This window comes from Vitis vinifera, chromosome 16, assembly GCF_030704535.1.
Source record: "Vitis vinifera cultivar Pinot Noir 40024 chromosome 16, ASM3070453v1".
In the NCBI taxonomy this organism is placed as follows: Eukaryota; Viridiplantae; Streptophyta; class Magnoliopsida; order Vitales; family Vitaceae; genus Vitis; species Vitis vinifera.
This window is the reverse complement of record NC_081820.1, coordinates 21,618,107-21,639,973: the sequence shown is the minus strand read 5'-3', so window position 1 is coordinate 21,639,973 and position 21,867 is coordinate 21,618,107. Positions and strand designations below refer to the sequence as shown.

Here is a 21,867-nt window from a genome sequence, read left to right as displayed (position 1 = left end):
TTTTGTGTAACATTCTTGGAAAATGGAACTACAAAAATAAATTACTTAATTTAATTTTCTTTGATATGTGTTACTAATTAAGTAATTGCAATATCATTTAAATTTTTTATCAAAAAAAAAATATTAATTTTTTTTTTCATTTTTTAAATGAAAAAAGATTAAATTCAAAATAATTAAATTTAAGAGGTGTTTGTATTTCTTAACTTTTCGAATATGTTGCAGTTCCAATGCCTAACGGTATTTCAAATTTTTTACTATAAATAACATACAAAACATTTTGTGTAATTTTTCACTTCAAGAGCGAGAAAGAAACAGACACAGACGAAGAGAGGAAGAGCGAACGAAAGCACAGAAATTTTGCAGTTGCATTTCGCCTTCGAAGCAAGGGTTTCTCCAGGTGATATATGTATTCTATTAAATTTTATCATAATTTTTTTGTTTTTTTAATCTTTGAACTTGAGATTTGAAAACTGTTGATTATGTGTTTTGTGGATTGAACTTGATTGCATTGCATTGCATTGTTCCACATTCTGATCTTTTTTTTTTTTTTTTTAATTATTTATATTTTAATTTTTGAGTTATATTTGATATGAATTACGGTTTCAGTTTTCAAGAAAGAGGTAAAAATGAGATCTTGGTGACGTTTTATTGATTTTCTTTTCTTTTCTTGATTGATTGATGAGTTTGCGCTCTGTTTGGTTCTTGGGGAGAATGAAGAAAAGGGAAGGAAAATCTGAAAATTGAATGAAAAGGGAATCCGATGTTTAGGAAATTTTCAGCATTTTGTTTTGTTTAATCTTGTTTTTCTGGAATTCGAAACGTGCCGTTGTTTAGCTTTTGTTAATTGGATGTATTGTGAAATTTAGAGGAAATCAAGAATGTGGGAAAATTAATGGCAAAAAGAGACAATGGTGGGTAGTTTGTTTCTGGGATTTATTAGTTTTATTAGTTTTTATATTTGGGTTTTCGGTTTTGTTAGGATGGGTCTTTCTATACTTAGCTGGGGCAAACAAGAACAAAGTCATGTTTGGCAGAAAGCACCTCAAATAAAGCCTGGGGTAAAAAGGGAGCAGTTGGGCTGTGTAGGTCTTAGATTTGAGCATTGATTGTCTTCTAAATTGTATCTATATTGAGAAAACTTGTGAAATGAAGCAGTTTTGGTTAAGGATTTTAACAGACAGTTGGCTGAAGCAACTCTCTCACCCTACTTTAAGTTGCCAAGAAAACTGATCTGAAAAAGGGGAAACAATGAATGATCTTGGCCTTAAAGTTTCATTTTTTTTTTTTTGGTGTTTTCTTTTGGTTGTGCAATGAGTGAAAAAACCCAAATCAACTGAGCCAAATAGCTATAGTGTAAGTTGAAAGGGAGTTTTATTTTTCTCTAGTTTTCTAAAATCTATCCTTCATATTTTAGTTTTTTTCTCCTTTTGGTTTACCCACTTTTTCTGATCAACCAAACAGGAAATAGGGGAAGAATGAGTTTGATGTTAGAATATGGAGACATGGTTAAACCGAGGTGATTAGCACTCATCTGGTTTTTTTTGGGAGCTCTATTGATGCATTCATCATTTAAGGTTTTATGTATTTTGCTTCTCTTTTGCCTCTCTTCTTACAAATCATTCCTTTGCACCGAGTGGTTCTAGTTCTTCCACACCATCATTCTGGTGTTCATAACATTATAGAGGTTTTCATGATATGTTAAGAAACTCTTTAGTTGACTGGTTTTAAGGTTGGCAAGTTTACATGCTGCACCATATTCAGGGGGGGTGTAGGTGTATGCTTGTTTCTTACTTGGAATTTAGATAAAAATCTAGTCCAGTTGTTTTAAGTAATATATGTGAGGGCAAATTTATTGGTTTTTGATGCTTATTTCTCTTGAGATCTTAGTTTGTTGCATATTTGGATTTACTTAGATTAATTGAAGTTCTCTGAAATTCTCTAGATGAAGAATTTAAGGTTGTCAATTTTGTTGGCTATTTTACTATACAGATAAAGCACTAATCTAATATCTATGCCCTCTAGAATAAAAAATCTTTAATAAACATGCCACTTTTTTTCATTTCTGATCTATATGGCCTCTCTAAATATGTGGATCTCATTCATACAACGGTCAAAATTACTATGGCACTTCTACTTGTTACAATACTTTTGTCCGTATCCATTCTCCTTTTATGTTTGCTGATGCACTTGGGCTTTGATGCGGCAGGGGTGCTTTTATTCCATGTTCTTGCTTTGTGGAAAATTGTGTCATTCGTATTTCAAGCATAGCTAGATGGAGAAACATGAAGCTTCATACCTTTCAAGGATTAGAAAGAAATATAGCATCGAAGTGGATAAACCAACCAAGGTAACTACTGTGGAGCTGCGAGCACAATGTGTTCTTCAGTCCTTTTTAGACAGGGATAATGATGAGAGTGAGGAATGGGAACTTGATGAATTTGTTTCTTTAAGCCATTACAATGATGAAAAAGAACAGCCAATTGAAGATCCAGATATGGATTCATTGGGGAAGTCTGTGTCAAAGTCATCTTCTGATAGTGACCCTGATGAAGCTGAGGCCAGGTTGGAAGCCATTTCTAGAAGTTTGATTGAAAATAAGGGGTCACTAGATGTAATAGCCAATGAGCCAGCTCCATTGCAAGACTTTCAGACACTAAAGAAGTGCAAGCAAGATGAATCATCAAACCTCGAAGCAGACGTTGGGTCTGTAGTTGCAGATCTCCATGATAAATCTGGGGTTCCTATGGCACCCGTTACTGATGAAAGTACCTCTGAAAAGCAGGAGCATGCAGGAAGTTCTGGGAAACGAAGGCTTAGTAGAAGGGACCAAAAACCTGAAGTAGATGGGGAAACTGATGAAGGCAATAGGACTCGCAAAAGAAGGAAAACCAGGTGGACTGGTGATGATTCTCAATTAAAAATACTTGGTCCTATTCAACTACCTAGCTTCGTGAAAGACTTTGTTACATCTGATCTGGATCCAGAAATTCAGGAGTTGAAAGTGGAACTGTTTGAGATAAATAGCAAGTTGCAAAGACCAGAGCTTCATGATGACCGCCCCAAGGAAGACAGGTCTCCTTCTCCAGAGCCAGTGTATGATTACCTTGGTAATAGAAAAAATACAAGGGAAGTAAGGCTCCGTGAAAAACTCATCAAGAAGCGTCAATGTATCATTTCCAGGTTGATTGAGAAGAACTCCACCTTTAAACCTGCTGCTGACTACAAGCCACCAAAGCTCATTAAGAAACTCTACATTCCGGAGAAAGAATACCCTGATTATAATTTTGTTGGTCTTATAATTGGTCCACGGGGAAATACTCAAAAGAGGATGGAGAAGGAAACTGGGGCTAAGATTCTTTTAAGGGGTAAAGGTTACTCCTTGAAAACGCCACGCAGAACTAAAGCTTCTGATAATGAAGATTTACATGTCCGTATAGAGGCTGATAACCAAAATTCCTTTGATGCAGCTGTAAGAATGGTTGAGAAACTACTAATTCCAATTGACCGTGGGATAAATGCTCACCAACAAGCCCAATTAGTGGAGCTTGGCAAACTGAATGGAGAACGAAACAAAAATATGTGCCGATGCTGCTATGACGAAGGGCATCCACATTATGCCTGCCCTCACCTACAATCTACTTTTCAAAGCTCGCTCTCTTGTGACATTTGTGGCAGCAACAACCATGCCACACCCTCTTGCCCTTTGATAGCATCATCTCAAGGTAGCAACTCTCTGTGGGGTTCATCTGGGCTTGAAATTGGTTCAACTCCAGACACACAAAGCAAACCCAATAAAGAAACCAGTGATGCAGATCTCTATGTTGGTTATCTTCCTCAAACTATGGACGAGAATTGTTTAGCAGAGTTGTTTGCTCCATTCGGTAAGATTGCTAAAACAAAAGTGATTAAGGACCGAGCCACAGGTATTAGTAAAGGCTATGGCTTTGTTAAATTTGAAAATCCTGCTCATGCTGCTTTGGCTTTATCCCACATGCATGGGTACAAAATTGATGGGAAGACATTGGCAGTAAGGGAGGGTACACGCCAATGGGTCACAGGATCCTCAGTTTTGAGCCCTGATCCAAATCACCCTGGGTCAATAGCAGCTTCTCAAGATGCCGTGCGTCAGACCGGTTTCCCTGTTCCACCGGGGTCATTGCTACCTCAACATCAAACCATGTTTCCTGAAACTAAGAGAATGGCTTTGCCTCCTCCCGCCACCTACCACTTGGGGCCGTTTGATTTTTTCCCTAAAAGCAAGGGATTGGGTTTTCCTCCTGTGTCCAGCATCTTGAACTCGCAGGGTAGAAGTGGCTTCGAATATGGTTACATTGCTACCCAAGTTCCATTCTCGTCACCTAGTTCACTTTTACAGTTTCCTGGGGATCCTAGCTACCCTGGTTCCCAATTTAAGTCATATTTTGCCACAGAGACATCCAACCCATCCTCATCATTCAAAATCAGCCCAACCCCAGGAAGTAATCTGAAACCTATTCCTTGGCCAATCACCCATCTTACACAGTGGTGAACCTTGGAAGTTGTAGAATCTTCATAACTTGGTGGGCGGTTCTTCTCAGAACTGTGTTAAAGTAGTGGATACTCATGGTGCAGCCACCAGAGCTTCATCTCATTGCTCATTTTTGTATAGAATTCTAATTCTTGGTCCTTTTTTTTTGTTCCCTTTCATGGTGCAATCTGGTGTTGAGATGATGTTGTAAATTTGTAAAACTGGAATCGACTTTGCCTTATATGGCATTTCATTTGCCAGCTCTCTCATGTTTACTTTCAATAGACTTGACCAGATTGCTTTACCCAAGCAATTGTTACTTGTTAGAACTTAATGATATTCTCTACAATGTGATGTACCCTGGGAACTTCCAATTGTGCTTTATGTGATTTGTACCAAACCAGAATGAAATCCAACTTAAATTCACTGGCCAGACTTGAATCCACTCTGATCTCAATTTTGCTTTTTTGCCATTGTAATGAATTATGTGTAAATTAGATAATTTACATTGCACTGTTGGAATAAATACACATAGCAAAGATACACAATAGTCTGATGATCTGAACTAAGGCAACAAAAGAAAGCAAAAGAGAAAAGAGATAAATTGGCAGATTACAGATTATGTCTTCCTTGGTAGGAACATTCTCAGCTCTCCTTCCTTCCTTTCATATTGAAGTGATTGGGCCAGTTTCTCAATCACTCAAATCAATTACATCAATTTGTTGGCCATTATTGCCTTGTTGGCACTTCGAAACCTTTCGGGCACGTATTGCTGGGGAAGGGCTTAGCAGATCAATGACTATTTCAGCACCGCATCGACCATTCTGATGGCAAATTATGGCTTCATTGTGATTGTCATTGTCGCTCTCTGACTCTGTATCAAGCAACATATATTGTGTTTTTGCTGCTTTGGTTGCATCAATTTGGGTTTTGGATGGTGTCATGCTTGAAGAAAATGAAACATTTTGAAAAGAATTGCCTCCTGATTCTATATCAAGCAATAGATTTTGGAGTTGTTTATCAATCTCAGCCAAGGGAGTTCTGTTATTGGATTTCTTTGGCCTTGGTTTACGATGATTTTGTTTCTTCTCTTGGGGTTTTCTCCCTTCAAACTCCACAATCTTTTCAGGACAAGCACTGGGGACCAAAATAAATGGGAATAAAAATATTTTTCAAAACATCTAATATTAAAAAGCGTTTTGGAACATGCCTACAGGACTTGCACCTTAATACAATTACCTCTTCACAAGCTCTGCTGGTATTATGGAGGATTTAAGGCCATCAAACTCTTCCCAGGAAACCTCAAAGCATTCTCTTCCTTGGACTTTTCTGTGCTTTATAATTCCAGAAATAGGGCATTTTACTGGTATCTGTGACATGGAAAAAATTTTCAGCCGATAAATAAGCAATCATATATTTCATGGGATGTCCTCACACACCCTTGTGCTACTATAATTTTATTCAGAGGACTCATGAGATTTTCTTCAGAACTTCAATTTAAACAAATTACACAAGGATAAAAAAATATAGAATCAAAAAGTCACAAAGAGAGTCATACCTCGTGCAACGGAAAATGAATTCCCAAGTTTGAAGAAGTTGAACGCAAATTGGCAAATCGCCGCAAGTCTCTTTCAGCGATCTTAGGAAGGATATACTCATCTGAACCAAAAAATAAATAAATAAATAATGAATATTTGACAAACTCAAGAATAACTGAACAAACTTCTGTATGGAACTTGATGACACTTTAGATGTGTTATATACTCATCTGAACCAAAAATAAATAAATAAATAATGAATATTTGACAAACTCAAGAATAACTGAACAAACTTCTGTATGGAACTTGATGACACTTTAGATGTGTTACAAGGCAGAAATTTACAGATGCTCCCAAGTTAATGCTCCCACATTCCATCTCCACCATCAAAACCCTAAAATTTTGGAATGTTATCAATTCTAAGCTCTCCAGTGATTTGAAAACATTTTAAACCTTGAAATATATGAAATTCAAAAGTTACAATCAGTTCAAATCAACCAATGTTGATGCTAAGAAGCAGAGTTGTACCCATCATATCAAACCATCATTTCATAAATCTAGTTTCCATATTAAATTACCTCACACCTGAAGCCAATCCCATCACATCAATGAATGCAAGGGCAAAATTAATTTCGCCAATTATGTTCACATCATCAGTGTAATTTCATGTCCAAAAGAAAGTTACGATGTTGTTGGACTATGTTGCAAAATGAGGGGTTAACAAATATATATTTTCATGACCTGCTAACCAAGTAGATGTGATCATAAGAAGTTCTACCTCCACAGGCAATAATCCAAGAATATACATGAAGTTTGCACAAAATTTTGCATCTACTTGCTTGCGTGCATCCCCAACATAAAGTAAAAATTTTGAGGAAGAAAGTACCTGTTTTCTCAGGAGGCCACTCAAACAACTGAGCACATATCTTCTGAGCTTCAGTGCGTTGAAATGGAAGAAGAGCAAGAGCCCTATAACATTTAAGTGGACCAAATCAGATTCTTCTCATATTTGTGGTCCTTCATGGCTAAGCATCCATAATCAAATCTCTTAAGAAAATCAAGAAGCCAAAGCCTTAAAAAAGGTTGTCCTACTATTGTAATGAAACTCATTTTTTTTAAATAATTTCCACACAAATATATGCTCAACTGCTGTAATTAAGGTTTTAATTCAAAATATCATCATAACAGTTTACCAAAATAAATCACAGACTTAATCACCACCAAGCAGTAAGGGACAGGAATTAGAAACTATTTTCCAGGAAGTAATAAAGGACTGGACATAATTATATAATTAGACTATATTTTTACACAAAAAAAATGTATAAAAAAGATTAGCCTAGTCCATAAGTATGGTGGTAGAAACATTGTTCTTAACAGGCACGGTGGGGGTGAGGACTAGGGTTCTGAATAGTGCAGCCAGGCCTAATGCAGAAATGATACTCTACCACCTGCACTGTTAGAAAGATTTAAAAGTAAGAAATCAAAGTCTAAATGCATAGGTATCCTGATAAAATAAACCATATTTCATTAAACCTCAAGACAGAATCAAAGTATCAAAAAAACTAAAACCAATATCACTCTCAATGTTATGCTCCTATCTTTAGGAAAATATCAAATGGAACACTTATGGTAGTCCTAGTAGTCCACTAATTTTGTGTGGGTGCAAGGATAGAAGCAAAAAGGAAGAAAGAAGAGTAAAACACCCATGTTTTAAGGCACAAGACTTGTAGCCTAGTCAAATGCAGCAACAAGTACAAGCACAGACAACAATGGATCATAATACAATACTTTGAACTCTACCTATGCACTGCATCAGAGTCTGCAGAGTGACATTTTGGTTTCAAATAAGCATCAATTACTCGCAAGAACTCCCTTTGTGAACTATGCTCAGATCCTACCAAAGGCATCAAGAATTCAAAGCAAAAGTTAGCAGCACCCTACCATCTTAGACAACTAAACATTTTGTAACTGATAATAAGAATAAAGAGAAAGCTAACTTATTCTTTCAACAGATTTACTTGGAACAAAGGGATTGTATTTAATAAACCATAAATTCATTTGTAAAACACCTGCATGGGCTTTAAGCATGCTATAGAACTAGCTTATTTTTTCAACAGCTTTACTGGGAGCAAGGGACTGTAATCATACTTTGCCTTTATAAAATACCTGCATGGTCATGTTGTGTATTTACAGTGAAAATGAGGACAACACTACCTCAGACACAAAAGCTTGAACCATGCTGTTTTAATCAATTTCTTCTTTTAAATATAAAGATTGAAGTCAAGTATTTCAGTTTCTTGAGGATGGCCTACCATCTAAGATGTTATTTCTAACAGTTCATTAAGAAAGATGCTAAATTATATATTAACTAAACTGTTTCAAGGGAACTGACCATTAATGTTCATTTCATGGTCTGAACAATTCTCTTTGTCATTGCACTTAAGAACTTGCCCCTGTTTCCTTGAACCCTTTGATTTCTTTGCAAAGGATATCCCTTCTAATGCAATTTTTTTGAGAACAACTTCTTCACCAACTGATTTAACAATCTGGCATGCTGACTCCTGTGGCCAAAGAAACAATTGCAACAACATAAGCTTCCATTCAGCTCTTGAGATTAAGAGGAAAGATAAGTTATCCAACCAGGAAATGACACTTTTCAGAACTTACTGGCCCAAACCCATGAACTCCCTGAGAGTAATCACTACCAAGAAGAAGTGCCAGAGTAATCTGAAGATCAAAAATCACAATCGTTATTGAGAAGCAAGCTTACCTATTGGAAATATATAAAAATGGAAGTTTGAATTTCTTGATTTTATTATAACTGAATGCCACTATTATAGGAAAGAAAACAAATGGCTGCTGTCCAGGAGCCACAAGAGGAATTTGTGGGTATCAGACCTTGAGAAAAAAGAGGTGCATGTGAGTGTGTTTATGCATGTGCTTAGCTAGATTTCTTTAATTCTTTATTTGTTTTATTAATAGGTAGCTGATGGGCATGATTAGATTTATTGGAGCAGTTCCATTTAGAATGCTTTGGAACAACACAATTTCACAAGGTGGGGAGCAGCTAAATTTTCCTGCAATTAGTTCCAGCCATATCACAACCACTTTTGCAGGTGTAGCCCATCCTCAATTTTCCCCTTTTTCTATGGTAAAAAAGCAATATGCTACAAAAGCACAAGTACAAGCCAAAACAGAATTACCAAGGAGTTCCTTCCAAACCCAAGTGTGCTCTCTATGTCTGCCATTTCATAACAAACAACATAACCGCCTTCCCCTAATTTGTCAGAAAGCAATATCAGTATACAAAAGCAAAATAGTTGAAGAAAAGTAAAGACTCCAGGACTAGCAGAATCCCCATTTACTCACCAAGGCAAATGTCTCTGTAAACTGTCCTTGCACCAAAAAGGAAAACATCTGAATCTGAAGTGAAACATCCATCCTGAATAATAATAATAACAATTAATAACAATGCCATGCTGCCCATTATCAAATTGATGGACATTATGATAGCCCTATATAAATTAACAAAAGACTTACACATAATGATTCTGAGTTTAACAATGCACACTGTGCTTCAGCTTCTTCAATCCTGAATTTGGGTGAAAGAACAATTTCAACTTTTTCAAACATAAATAGGCTACAAATATCCAAATCTATATATATAAAGCATTACTTTACATGGAATTCGGTGATACTAATCTACTCCTGATTTTCATTAAATCCAAATTTTTATTAATGCAACGCTCATTGCTCTACAAATATGCCAGAAGAATAGTGAATCAATAAGGTACCTTCCATCACAAAATTTCAGGAGGTCCTTTTTTTTTATAAATAAGCAAGCAATGGATTAAAAGGCAAAAAGCCACAAGGCATACAGGGAGTATACACAGCAGCCTAACCCAAAAGACACAAAAAACAAACACCCTCACCAGCCCTTAAGTGGACGCTAGCCACTCCAAAAAGTCTAAGAGAGACAAGGACTCCCCACCAATGTACACCCGAGCCCAACTCCAAAGATTACAAACAAAAGAATTTTTGAGCTTCTGTATAGCTAAAGACCCTCCCCTAAAAGCTATCCTATTCCTCTCTTTCCAAACCGTCAAAAAAATACACAACGGGATGGAATTCCAAATCTTTTTCCTTTTTTTCCCCACAAAAGGGTCTTTCCAGCTGAATAACACCTCTTTAACTGTCTCTGGGAACACCCACAGAACCCCAAACAAGGCGAGAATGATCTCTTAGAGGACCTTGACCACTGTACAGTGTAAAAGAATGTGATTTACAGTTTCTTCTTCACAACCACACAAAAAACAATGGTTGGGGAGCTGCCACCCCCGTTTCTGAAGGCTATCCAGGGTGGGAATCTTGATTCATATGTTTGAGTGTTAATATGCCAGGGGATTGTTTGAGGAATGGAAATAGTAGACATGTTATAATCTCGAGATATCACAAATAATAAATTGTGAAGTAACTTTGTGGTTATGCTTTGAGAAACTTGGAGCTTTTGATAAACATAACAAAATTTCATATTACTATTACAGACACATTCTTTGCAAATGTTAACTAATAAAACTGGAGGGGTTTTGAATAGTTTTTCAGGAATTTAAAACCAATCCTTCAAGACATTTTCAAGCACACAAAAGGAAGAACAACAATTCTTTTAAAACAAGCATCATTTTTAGAAGAGGTAAAATGAAAGCAATATTTTCAATTTCTCTATAAAAGTAGGTACTGAAAGTTTGGGTTTGATTTTGTGCATTTGCAAAATATTCTGCTATTTTACTTCCTGATGGAGATTATGATACCTTTTTTTTTTTATGCATAGTGACATTTACATTTTTTTTTTTTTGGGGTCCCTCTTGGGACTCAATGATGACTTGAGGTGTTTCATATGCAAAATATTATAAAGTTTTCAAGCATTAGAAAAATGATTAATTGGTGATAGGGAAAATTATTAGTCTTTCGGAAAAGAACAAATCTAACAAGCTAAATCCTCTTTAAGTACTTACCATTCCTAAAAGAGGAGATTATAAACTGAGTGTTAAAGCCTAAAACCTTAAAAATGAAAGAAAATGGTTTCAGAACTTCTATTAGTTGGATGGAAAAACTAAAAAAACAGAATCCTCTCTTGCTAGTAATGAGTTCTCCATCCACAGATTTTTCATATTAGGCCTGTAAGCTATAAAAGCTAAGGGGTTCACATGTTGGCTCATTTGCAAATAAGATTTTTTTTTTTTGGTTGTTCGATAGGCAAAGATGGAATATATTACTAGCACCTAACAAAGGGCGGACAAAGGTATACATGATGTATACAAAGGTGCCAAAATGGCCAAACAATGCTAAGGGAAAAAGATGTGAGCCAGAATTTTATTAAATTTAGAGCAGAAAATTCAAGAATGTGGTCTCCTGACAGATAAATGGATTTCCCTATCTAATTGTCAGCCTTCTAAACCCAAAGAAGCACCTTGCAAAGCTAAATACTCCTAAGTAAGTGATCACAAAGTAGAATCTTGAGGAACAAAAAGGCTCCAAGCAACCAGGCATTGCACGGAAACCATGTCAGAAGCACAAATGGTGCCCTTTTAGTAGCCAATTTACCGAACTAAAAATGAAAGTTAAAATTAGGTTTGAAACTTGAATTTCTTATTCTTCCTAATCCAAGGTGCAAATGAAGCAAGGACTTCATTACAAAAGTTTATTGTGGAGGTGAAGTTTTATAATGATATAGAACAAAAACATTCCAATTTATCATCAGTCCAATTTGTTCTTCCTTATAGTCCTATGCATTTTTCTGTCATGTATTTATCTTCAGGAAAATAAAAAAGATAAGACTTATTGTTATAGGAAAATAAGACCACAAGAAAACATTGAAGGGTCTGAATCAAATAGAGTTGATATCATATGAAGTGGAACATAAACCAAAATTCTAGCTCATCAGTGAAGATTACCCATCTAAGCAAGGGATACCAAGTGCCAAGCCAAGGACTTTTGCCTCCTTTATCATACATGAGAATTCAGATCCCATATTTCTCCGGAGCGAAGGCACATTATGGGAGTTTGTTTCATCTCGAGTGACCTGCTTTGGTCAAGTTACAGAATTTATTACTAAGAAAAAATTTGAATTGAAAAAAGAAAAAGAGGATTGAAGAAAGGTAAACATCAATGAAAATGCAGCATGTGTAGAATCCTACCTCAGTTCCTGAATTTAAGCGCCGTCTGTAAGTGGCTAGTTTGATTGCAGGGATTGATCCATCTATGAGACAATAAAGATTACTTAAATCCACCAGCATTGAGAAGAAAATAAAGAACTCCTCCATCAAATATTGTGAAGGAAGGAGCCTACATGTCTTTAAACACCCATATAAATCAAATAACTTAAATTTACCAAAATTTCTAAATACCAATCACCCAAATCATATTATCATGAAATAGTCTAAACCCAATACTAATTTCCACAAAAGGCAATACCCAGTTCCAGTTTACATCTGAAGTCAAAATTGAAGGCAACCAAAGTGGAAAATACACATACCTGTGACAAAAAGAAGGCTACAATTCAAAGCAATGAGAGCTCTAAGACGGTGAAAGAGGCCTTTGAGATAAAGCTTGTCCTTGATTGAAGCATGAGATTTGTTTACATTTTGAAGTTGAACCATCCAACATGAAAGATCGATGCACACCCTCTTGTTCCTACCACAAATTCAGGGTAAGCAAAAGTAGTTTTTTTTTAGAAAGAAAAAATAAATAAATAAATAAAGGGTATGTTTGGATACTGAGAAAATGTGGGAAACTCACTGGAGGTGGTAAAGTGGGAGAGTTTTCTTGCAAGATTCCAAGATGTCCCAGAGGTTTTTCACACCCATTTCGAGATAGAGAAATGAGTGAGGGACTTTGAAGAGATTCTTCCGAGAGGGAAAGTCTAGAAGATGAATGAAATTCAAATGCCCATGTTTTATGTCTAAATTACTCTTCTTACGGACAAATACCCCTTGGTTTTAAAACGTCGCCGTTTTATTTTTCTCCGTTTACCCTTATTGCTTTGTACGACGCCCTTTAAACTCTCCCCAATTTTTCTCCATCTCCAAACCAAAAAAGTTACCAATCGCCGTTGATGATATAAATATATAATTTATATATTATATAAAAATAAAAATAATTTTTAAAATTTTAAAATACATATGTAATTAAAATTTTTAATAATATTATTTTTTTATATTTAATATATCAAATTAAATTATAAATACAAATATAAATGTATTAATATATGAAATTTTATTAAATAGAATATATAATATTTAAGTATAAAGATATGTTTAAGTTGAAAAAAATTATAATATTTAATTTTACTTCACATTTTTGTATTTTATTATTTTAAATTTATTATATTCATTAATTTATATTTATTATTATATAATTATTATAAAAATAATCATAAATATAAATATTTACATTTGTTCAAAGGTTTTATGTGACAAATTTGAAAAAAAAATTAATATTACAATATATCATATTTTGCAGCAACATGATACGCAGAAGATACACAGCTTGGTGGTGATCCTCCAGCATGCAAGTTTAGTTTATTTTCTTTACAATTTTAGTTAATCCCACCTCACTTCTATCCATGTGCTATAGAAATACCTTGCAACAACTATTACCAATAAGCTTGATACTCGTTGGGCTTGAGTGTGAATTGTGGAAAAAATGACAAATGTCATGCTCCACTCCATTCGATTTAGGGAGCAAAACGGTTTAAGGGTATTTTTGAAATTTTATTACTTGAAGATTAATATAAATATCATTTTATGTAACCCTAATTTATGATATAATAAAAGTCTTTTTATCTGTTCCATGGATATAAGCAATCTAACAAACCACGCTAAATTTTTTTTTTCTAACTTTTCACCAGGCATCGTTGCACAAAAATCAACAAACAGATAAGTAGAAACCCTTTTGGGGTTGACCGGTTTGTTTGGAACCGAACAAACCGTCCGGTTTAACAGCCCAACCCCCGGTTCCAGCGAAAGCAATTATCCCAAGGCTATAACTTAGAGATCACCTCTGCAGCCACAACCTAGGATCATTGAATATTTAAGTCTCCATTTAAAATGTTCAAAATAATACAAGGAAAGGCTAAAGTTTTCCCAACATTATTTGAAATTCAATTTGTAGAGAGAGGAAAAAAAAAAATTGGAACACCAACTGACCCAAAAGCTTTAGGACTTACAGGGCAACTCCCTCATCTCCAACAGAACAACTTCAATTTGATATGATGATCACCTATGGGTGTGCTGTTCTAGAAACCATCTATTATTACAAGTAAAATGTATCCATGAAACCCACACATTTTCACAGGCGGAGAAGAAGATGGTTCTTGGCGACAGCAAACCATATTTTATCACACAGCAGCAGAGAAATCAGTATTCCTTATTTCCAAAATTCTTGCACCAGAGCTGTGAAGGAATTGGCCGAACCGGATGATGAGGCCGTTGCTGCAAAATAAAACATTTTTTAGTTGGAACTCCTCATTATAATTACACTATATGTTAAGTACTCCGTTTTTTTTTCTTCTCTTATATTGTAAATATTGTGCACACCACACTCTCGTATAGATAATGTCCATTCTAGATCCATAGACCTTCATGGTCTTAAAATACATTTATATGATTTGAGAAAATTTCACTATATATATAATTGTAGAAACTTTTTTCTTCTAAATGATACAAAACATCACCAACCCATAATGTCTGAGGGATGGTAGGATTACTCAGATAGACAAACACTCCTTACGAGATCATACAGATAGTCCCACACTGGAATCTAAAATCAACTCTTTCCATCCGTGTAGATACTATCCACTTTTGACTTAATAGATCCTCACTACTTTAAATGGTGTCTACATAGTTAAGATAAACCCGCTATTACATGCATAATGTCATGAACTATATATATAATATTTATATAACGTATTAAACTCAGATAAGCAATTTCTTCACCATTTACAAACTTGGAATTCGGAACTAGTATTAGCAGCTTCCCATCACACATTTAAGGCCTCCAGATTCATGGCAGGCAACCTCTCAAAATCAATTCCTCGGAGTTCTCAGGGATGGAATTTAATTACAATGTAATCAATATCAAGGGTTCTTCAAATTTGAAAATAGTAATATTAGGGTTTGCAAGGAAAAGAAGTCCTAATTGTGACTAGAGATTGTTTTAGGGCTGCAATTATTTTTTTTCAAAGAGAACTTTAGTTTAATTATTTTTTCAAAAAACAATTTTAGAATAAAATATTTGAAAATATTGTTTCAATTGTTGTATTTTAAATTTTTTTTTTTTAATTATCCTATTCTTTAAAAAATCCCAAGGTGATGCTTCGGCATCTTCTTCTTCCTCCTTTGCAAATTTTACTTCAAAAGTAGAAATATTACTCTGTGATCAGTATAGATCTTCACTGTATTTTTTTCTTATCCCCCTCACATCTTAGGCTTAAGCATCGTTTAGACTCTCAATTTCTCCTTGATTCGACTCAGAAAGTGCAGTAGTGAACCCCAGATTCTACATTTTCAAGGTCTATATTTTCCGTCAATTCGTCAACCCTTCAACGGAAGATGGAATTTTGGGTCTAGGGTTTCAAAAATAAGAATAGAATTTATTTATTTTTAACTAGGATGAAATCAACCGGTTTTGTCCTCGATTCAACTCAGAGAGTGCAGCAGTGACCCCTAGATTCCTTACATTTTCAAGCTCTATATCTAGCTATGTCCCCAGCCAAGTCCTTGTCAAGAAAAATGGAATTTCGGGTTTAGGATTTCAAAAAATGAGAAACGATTAAATCAAAAGCAAATGACACATAGGGATTCAAAATCAATCACAATTATCAACTGATTAACTGCCAAAAGAAGAGAGTGAAAGAGAGAGACCTCGAGCTCGGCAGATTTCATAGCGATTGGGATGCAAATGAGAAAGACGCCGAACATGGCAATGGCAGTGTTGCGCTTCCAGTGTTTGGGCCTGCAATTTGGGCCTCCAGTCATGCTCCACACCTTCGTCCTGAAATCTTCGCCATGGCCGTGATCCACTCCTCCCATGCTTTTTCCTCTCCTTTTCCTTTGTTTTCTCGAACAGAAACTTACAGGTAACAGGACGCCGATGACGTTCTGGAGTTCAACAAATAACAAAAAGCCCTAATTATTGTGAAGTTGATTTAGGCGCAACTAAACGCCGTCGTTTTTATTATCGGAAGAGATGTTAGCTTGGGCCTGGGCCAGCGTCTTGTTTAGGGAAGCCCAAGGCTCAGGAAGAGGGACTTTCACAATCATCTCTTTCTCTCTTTATTTCATTTTATTTTTATTTTTATTTTAAAAATGAAAGAAAAATCCCCTTTTTATAAATCTTTTTCAAGATAGACTTTCATTAGAATTTAGAATTTATGCTTGGACCAAAAAGTGGGATGAAAAAAAAATCCAATTGTTAACACTTTCATTAAACCCTTCGTTAATTCAAGGACTTTTTGCACAAGTAAAACAATTTAAAAAAATATAAATATAAATTTATTCTATAAAAAAAATAATCCTAAAATTATAGTAATTTGTATCTAAGTAGATTTCATGTTGTTAGTGTGCTATTTAGATGAAGTTGATAATTTTGTTTTATTTTGAAAGTTATAAAAAATGAATTTATCTTTTCAAAATAAAAATTTATTAAAGTAATACAAAATTTAAAAAAATTTAATTCCAATTACTAATAAATTAATGAGGCATGTCTAATAAAGTTGTTCTAAACTTCTAAATTGCAACATATTATAATATTTATGCTGTATTTAATGCAAAATATTTAATATAAATTTGTTTATTTGTCTTGGTTTTTATTTTATCAATTTCATAATTTATCTTATAGTATTTTCACTCATAAATTATAAATTTTAATCAAAAGTTTATTTTGAAACTAATTAAATTATAATTATAAATTATATTTGACAAATTCATAAAGTATATGTTTACATAAAAAGTTTAATATATAAATTATTGTTATTTTATAAATTATGAATTATTAGTTCTTTTCCTGTTTTTCATAACCTCTAAATTTTACTAAATGATATCAAAATTAAGTTAAAATAAAAACTTTGAACCCAGGTCCAAAGGTTGGGCTGAACCCAAAGCTCGAGGCCTGGCCCCATGCCCATACGGTTAAGCTCTAGGCCTCGAATATGAAAGAGAGGGTGCTCCTCTCCAACGGGAAATTACGTGTGAATCTAAGATCTCTTTTAATATAACTATTAATGACCATTCCTCATAAATCATGAGTTATGTGTGAGACTAGAATCGTGGTTACTATGACTTCGAATCATATGAATAGTGTAGGAAATTAAAAATATTTGTGACAAGTCATACCATTTTCATTTTACTTTTCTATTAATACATGTATGTTGGTGTAAGTAAAATAATAGATACTTATTTCATATTTTTATATATCGGGAAATATTGAAATGTTAAATATTAGAGATATTGGAGGAAACTATAAAAATGTTAGATATATTAATATCTTTTTTCTTTTTATAAGTATAAGTTCCGTTTTTCAACTGCCATTTTCGTTTTACTTTTCTATTAATGCATGCATGTTGGTGTAAATGAAACAATGGATATTTATTTCATATTCTCATATATTGAAAAATATTGAAATATTGAAATGTTAGAGAGTGGAGGAAACTATAAAAATGTTAGATATATTAACATTTTTTCTCTTTTATATAAGTTATGAAATTTTTTTATACCACTAAATATAATTAATTAATGTCCTTATAGAATAATGAACTAATGCAGTACCAAAAGGAAGTAAAGGAAGTAGTAACTGAAATATTAAATGAGGAGCATAAACTAAATAATAGCACTGGAGGGAACAATTAAAGGGGCTACATTACCTGAGTAAGTCTTCGTGTATAAAGTGTGACTCATATCTTGGATATGCGCCACATTTTTCAATGGTTTTTCACTTCTCTAATTGACCTAAATCATATTACTAAAAGGTTTTACACCTTCACTCTATCCACCATCACATTCCCATTCAAGACATTTCAACAAATGGGAAATGTGGTGACAATAAGAAGGGGTTGTAGTGGCTCACTCCACCATTGATTCTTATTTAAGACATTTCAAGCAACAAGAAACCATAGTGATAATGAGACGAAGTTGGTCTTCGACTCAACAAGCCTAGACTCAACTAAATAAGGAAGACAAAAATGGAATCCTAAACTCAAATTGACTATAAAATCCTCAATTTTCACCTTTTAACTAAGTTAACAATTTTATTAATGAAATTCTTGTGATTTACACTCTTTCAAAGATTTAAAGTTGTTGCATAATCAACTTGAGATTAAACATATTACTATAATTGAGTTAATTGAGGATAATAAGATATAAGTAAACTTAGATGAAAATTGATAATAAATTTATTTGTAAAGAAATTTAAATTAAGATTTTAAAAAGGAAATTCTTTAAAAAAATTTGGAATTATACTTAATTTAAGGATTTTAAAAAATATTTTTTTAACTTAAAAAGAAAATGATTAAATACAAATTACATTTTTAACCTTTTACATCTTTTACACTTTGTCCCTCACTTTTTTGTGTTTGTGCATGTGCGTGTGTAGAGTTACCTTCTACTATTGTTTTTCATTTTGCAAGTATTTTATGTTCGATTTAACTATTATCCCATGGCTAGATTTCAATATTGAAGGTGATGTTCTTCAAGGTTCTGCATGTCATGACCAAGGATTTGTTTATTGTTGGTCTGGTGCCATTGATTGTGTTAGAATAACTGGAGAAAAGTATTGTTTTGGTTGCAAAATTACTTTAACTCAGCCAAAGGATATGGAAGACAACCCTCCTAATCAACATCATGTTTGTCGGCTTGGCATTTCAAGAGGAGATGATGCAGTGGGAAACCTTAGGGAAATAGAGAACAACTTTGGGTTTGATGGCGTGGGAAAATTTTCAGTTTCCAAAAAATTTTCAAATCATGATGAAAAGTTTGGGGTTGGGGGTACAATTGTGTGTGTTGTAAATCTTGAAACTAAACCTTTGACTTCCATTGGTTTCTCCAAAAATGATAAATAGTTAGGTATTGCAAAGGAATTGGATGCAGGTCAAAAGGGTCTTGGGATTATGGATTCTCTAATGATGAAGCTGCATTGGGAATCAACTCTCTTTCATCTAAGGTGAACAATTTGATCGTCTAATAAACCGTGCAATTGGAATTTTTAATACGTTAGTGTGGTGTTTAGGAATTTAAGGCTTTCGAAGGAAGAAAAATGAAGAAGCAATAGATTTTAGGGCTTTGGCTCTCTTTCACATAACATTTTTACCCTCTCATATTAAGTCATGTGTGGAGCACGTGACATACTCATTTAATGAAAGTAATGTTGTTCAACAAAAAAAAAGGTGGAACGCTAGTCTTTAAGAAGTTTGGTGTGAAAGTTATTGGATTTTGAATGGGAAGCGGCAAAGTGTAAAAAACATAAAAGGTTGTGGGGGAAAGGTATAATTAAATAAAAATACATATATTTCCAATTTTTTTTAAGAGTCTTAGACGTTGTTTGGCAACTGTTTTCGATAACAGTTTTTCACTTTTTTTGTAATAGTTTTCTGTTCTCAAAAAAAAAAAAAAAACATGTTAGGCAACCAAAAAACTATTTTCCATTTTCTATTTTTAAAAATAGAAAATGAATTGTTTTTAAAGAATATCTTTTAGTTGTTTTCAGTTATTTTATAATGATTGTTTTAAAAAACAATAAGATAAATATGTAGAATAATTAAAAATAAAGTATTAGATATAAATTAATTTTAAAATATTAAAAATATTTCAGATTCTCAAACAAACTTGTATTTTATAAAACATAATAGAACAATTTTCAAAAATTGTTTTTCAAAACTATTTTTAAAAACAATTAATAAACAAGGCCTTAAGTTTTCTAAATTGCTTTTTTTGTAAATATGATTTTTGAATTGATTCTAAGTGGGTTTTCTTTAATATATGAAGATTTCTCTCAAGAACTCATGAGTTTAAGTTTTAAATCATTATTCTTTGTATTTAATTCAAAACTCTCAAAGTATGTGTTTTCATTATTGGAATCATAAGAAAGATGTGCATCCCCTCAGGTGTTGAGGTAGTTCATTGGGAGCATGAGTGATATTACATAGTAAATGTGAATATTAGTGTAGGCATAGAGAATAAGTCATTTTATCGATAACATCTAGCTAACAAATTTGTATATTGTGCACTCCAACTTGTGGTTCTATAAGAAAAATCTTTAAAGAACCAAGATCTCTAAACTTTCATATGTGAAACTCATTTTTTAAAAAGATAGTTAATGATGAAAATATCACATTTTTGTATTTATTTTCAAATAATATTTTTTAGAAAAATCTATACTTGAGTTTTTATTAGTCCGACTTAGGTTTCGATACCCAACTTCACCTTTGCCTTTTTCTTTATCACTCATTCACCCATCCCTAATGTTGAATGTACTTAGGCTATGTTTGATTGGTTGGTTGGATATGGTTTGTGATATGATAAGAGATGGAATATTATATCTTATATTATATTTGGTTGATGATGAGATCAAATAAGTTATCTCATCATTTATTGTATCTTATGTTCAATTAAAGATGTGATCGGATAAACAATGAGATATATTATCCACTATTATATATATATATATATATATATATATATATATCCTTTATACATGAGATATTTTAATCATATGCTAAGATGTAGGATATGCATATCCCATATACTATAAATTTATTTATTTTTATTAAAATTTTCTATTTCATATTCGTTATTTTACAAAATAATTTTTTTATTATAAAATTAAATTTGTAGTTAAAAAATAAGATATAAAAAAGTACTTATAAAATATTCTAAAATAATTATATATATATATATATATATATATAATTATTTTTATATATTGAATAATATAATATAAAAAAATTATTTACAAAGTTTAAATATTTTAATAATGAATATTGTTAAATGTAAGATAATTTTTTTTTAAATAAAAAATATTTAAATGTAATATAATTTTTATTTTAAACATTAAAAAATAACTTATATTCTATATTAATTTTTATTCATTTCACAAACTAAATATAAACATAATATAACATAACATATCTCATTATATATATTAGATATCATATTCCATTGAAAATTACATCCTAAAATATGCATTTTTTATTCAATGGATATGATCCTAAAATATACATATATTATTTTATCCTATTATGTCAACCAAACGTATCTTTTAATACTTTTTATATTATAATTTATTTTATTTTATTCCCATGATTTAATAAATTATTTAAAGTGTACATCTCAAACAAACAAGATTTTGTAGTTTAAAATTTCATTTTTAATATTATAAATTATAAATATAAATATAAATTATAAGTTTACATAAAAACTCTAATTTATAAATATAGTTTTCAATATAATAACTTTTGAAATTATATTTTTTAAATTATATAAATTCTGTACTCCATCTAAATTTATATAGTTTTCATATAAATTTTAAGATATATCATCATATAAATTCTGTACTCCATCTATTTGATCTGGAATAAATTTTATGCCTTTCTTTCTTAGGATTGTAGGCAACAAACTGGAGGAGAGGTAATATGAATATTTTGTTTTTTATTTTAATTTTCTTCTTACACATATTATTTACATGTTTGTTTTATTTTTCAGGAGCACTTGATGGTTGATCATGTTTGATGTTTGTATCCTATATACTCGGAAGAAGTAAGAGTGAAAAGAAGAG

The 21,867-nt window shown here is 32.7% G+C and overlaps 3 protein-coding genes across 3 annotated transcripts; 1 reads left to right on the top strand and 2 right to left on the bottom strand.

The window, feature by feature from the left end:
• The first annotated feature begins 239 nt into the window (after nt 1-239).
• LOC100261746 (splicing factor-like protein 1) lies at nt 240-4,865 on the top strand. The gene is made up of 2 exons (XM_002263276.4): nt 240-397; nt 2,207-4,865. Exon 2 carries the CDS (start codon nt 2,273-2,275, stop codon nt 4,526-4,528), a length of 2,256 nt encoding a protein of 751 aa, XP_002263312.1. The 5' UTR covers nt 240-397; nt 2,207-2,272; the 3' UTR covers nt 4,529-4,865.
• A 90-nt stretch (nt 4,866-4,955) lies between these two features.
• Nucleotides 4,956-12,983, bottom strand: LOC100256642 (single-strand DNA endonuclease 1). The gene is made up of 14 exons (XM_002263304.5): nt 12,841-12,983; nt 12,578-12,735; nt 12,240-12,301; nt 11,997-12,124; nt 9,586-9,637; nt 9,415-9,487; nt 9,249-9,322; nt 8,713-8,772; nt 8,438-8,606; nt 7,846-7,939; nt 6,932-7,014; nt 6,066-6,166; nt 5,747-5,877; nt 4,956-5,644 (listed from the first exon to the last, which is right to left on the bottom strand). The coding sequence occupies exons 1-14, from the start codon at nt 12,906-12,908 to the stop codon at nt 5,200-5,202; spliced, it is 1,698 nt and encodes a 565-aa protein (XP_002263340.2). The 5' UTR covers nt 12,909-12,983; the 3' UTR covers nt 4,956-5,199.
• A 1,139-nt stretch (nt 12,984-14,122) lies between these two features.
• On the bottom strand, nt 14,123-16,343 carry LOC100258376 (uncharacterized). The gene is made up of 2 exons (XM_002262769.4): nt 15,966-16,343; nt 14,123-14,534 (listed from the first exon to the last, which is right to left on the bottom strand). Exons 1-2 carry the CDS (start codon nt 16,131-16,133, stop codon nt 14,460-14,462), a joined length of 243 nt encoding a protein of 80 aa, XP_002262805.1. The 5' UTR covers nt 16,134-16,343; the 3' UTR covers nt 14,123-14,459.
• Between the last annotated feature and the right edge of the window lie 5,524 nt (nt 16,344-21,867).

What these genes read in the sequence shown, in the direction of transcription:
- LOC100261746 (XM_002263276.4), top strand. Translation starts at nt 2,273, where the DNA reads ATGGAGAAACATGAAGCTTCATACCTTTCAAGGATTAGAAAGAAATAT.
- LOC100256642 (XM_002263304.5), bottom strand. Translation starts at nt 12,908, where the DNA reads ATGGGTGTGAAAAACCTCTGGGACATCTTGGAATCTTGCAAGAAAACT. An exon ending in TAGCCTTCTTTTTGTCACAG is followed by an intron (nt 12,302 to 12,577) that starts GTATGTGTATTT and finishes ATTGTCTCATAG; the next exon opens with ATGGATCAATCCCTGCAATC. An exon ending in TTACAGAGACATTTGCCTTG is followed by an intron (nt 9,323 to 9,414) that starts GTGAGTAAATGG and finishes CTGACAAATTAG; the next exon opens with GGGAAGGCGGTTATGTTGTT.
- LOC100258376 (XM_002262769.4), bottom strand. Translation starts at nt 16,133, where the DNA reads ATGGGAGGAGTGGATCACGGCCATGGCGAAGATTTCAGGACGAAGGTG. An exon ending in TGAAATCTGCCGAGCTCGAG is followed by an intron (nt 14,535 to 15,965) that starts GTCTCTCTCTTT and finishes TTTATTTTGCAG; the next exon opens with CAACGGCCTCATCATCCGGT.